The sequence below is a fragment of the Otolemur garnettii genome, unplaced genomic scaffold, assembly GCF_000181295.1.
Source record: "Otolemur garnettii isolate 467f Iridium unplaced genomic scaffold, OtoGar3 scaffold00116, whole genome shotgun sequence".
NCBI lineage: Eukaryota > Metazoa > Chordata > Mammalia > Primates > Galagidae > Otolemur > Otolemur garnettii.
In genome coordinates this window covers 3,974,010-3,975,806 of record NW_003852511.1, presented here as the reverse complement: position 1 = coordinate 3,975,806, position 1,797 = coordinate 3,974,010, and the positions used below count along the sequence as shown (strand labels likewise).

The 1,797-nt window shown below is 52.0% G+C and overlaps 1 protein-coding gene across 1 annotated transcript in view; it reads right to left on the bottom strand.

The window, feature by feature from the left end:
- LOC100953810 (40S ribosomal protein S11-like) overlaps positions 1 to 547 on the bottom strand; it is a 4,111-nt gene extending 3,564 nt beyond the window's left edge. The window contains exons 1-2 of the mRNA XM_012809896.1: positions 535 to 547; positions 9 to 411 (exon numbers count right to left, since the gene is read on the bottom strand). Coding sequence (XP_012665350.1) covers positions 9 to 411; positions 535 to 547 — 416 coding nt within the window. The remainder of the gene's footprint in view (positions 1 to 8; positions 412 to 534) is intronic.
- Positions 548 to 1,797: the final 1,250 nt, after the last annotated feature.

Below are 1,797 nucleotides of genomic sequence, written 5' to 3'. Positions count from 1 at the left end.
TCCTGCACAGGGGCTGGCTCTTGCCCACCGTGACAATGTCGCCAATCCCTGAAGCAGGGGACAGGTGTGCAGACTTGTTCTTGTGGTGCTTCTCAAAGTGATTGTACTTGCAGATGTAGTGGAGAGAGTCTTGGCAGATGACAATGGTCCTCTGCATCTTCATCTTGGTCACCACGCCGGGCAAGACCCACCCTCGGATGGGGACTTTACCAGCGAAGGGGTATTTCCTGTCTATGTAGGTGCCCTCGATGGTCTCTTTGAGAATCTTGAAACCCAGACCGATGTTCTCGTAGTACTGAGCGAGCTTCTCCTTGCCCGTTTCTCCCCACAGGACCCTCTTCTTGTTTTGAAAGATGGTCGGCTGCTTTTGGTACGCTCGCTCAGTCTGATGGCCACCATCTTTCCAGTTGCCTGGAAAAAACTGCACATACGTTTTATAGAATACTCATTAGAGGGTGGGAACCTGGTTGAGAAGACATTGAGGACAGCCTCTGCCCTCCATGAGTTCTCTCTTTCGTGTGAGAGAGAGTATACCCTTGTCAAGCATCCCCCTGCCACCACAAGAGCCAGCATCCAAGGAGACCCAGTAGAAAGCAGGCCCAGCTGGTGGCAGCCCACAGGAGGACGCTGCTTTCCTCTCCCGAGAAGGCCGACCTTCTCCAGCGTCTGCTCATTCAGGAGTTAGCAGGAGCGTAGTGCTGGCAGGAGAAAGTTCAGGTTTGACTTTAGAGAGAGAAGGGTGTGTGTTACCAAGAAATCGTGGAGGAAGCTCAAAAGAGCCCTGAGCTGGAGAGAGGAAGCACGTTCCCAGGCAGTGCTCACTCTCAGGGCTGAGGTTTTGGTGGAAGGTCATCAAACTTCTTGGGGTGTTGGTATTCTCATCTGTAATGAGAAGGCCTTGGTGAGCATTCGCCTTCTACCAGTGAGGTAAACTAGAAGAAAAACTACGTGTGTACCTGTGCACATACGTGTTCATGTGTGCATGCATGTGTGTATGTGAGTATGCACGTATGTGAATGCAGCAACAGCATGATTCTTTTGATTTTTGGTCAACCAGCACAAGGCATGCCGCCTCCTCCTCAGGCATCTATTCGGCCCTGAATGCCCCCATGATGGTCTGTAACATCAGCACGGTGCTGGGTGGCCCAAAGTGGGGGTCAGACAGGTGGGATGCAGGGTTGAGGGGGTCTTTGCAGAGAGTTCCGTTCACCCTGGGAACCCTCAGGCCTGGCTTGGAAGGGCTCCAGGGCCCACACTGCGTAGCACTCGTGGTCCCAGGAGTAGACGAATTGCTTGGCCGGAGAGTCTGAGACGCCCTCACAGTTTCAGATCTGCTTGTGCAATAGTTGCTCTTTGAGAACTGGGAAAATGCAGCGTCTGACCAAGGTCCTGCTGATTTACAATGAAACCTCTGTAGAATAAGTGGAGACAGACTTCGGCGGGTGCAGGGTTCTATCCTCGGGACAACTGAGGCTTCCACTCAGTTCTAGAGAGGGAAAAATGAGCAGCAGACACTGTCAACCTCCAGGTTACAAGATTCCTCACACGTCTATGCTGGCTGGTGCACGCCTCTCGCCTGGAGATTCATCCTGCCTCCGGTCAGTCTCTTCTGCACACAGCCACCAGAAGGAACTCTCAGAATGAAACTTTGATGTTGTCACTCCTCTGCGTAAACCCTCATAAGTCTCCCCATTGGCCCCAAAATAAAGTTCTCAGTTTTGAACAGGCATTGGAAGCACCATGGCAAATGAGACAAGTTCCTGTTCTCCTGGGGCTTACATTCTAGACTGATGACAG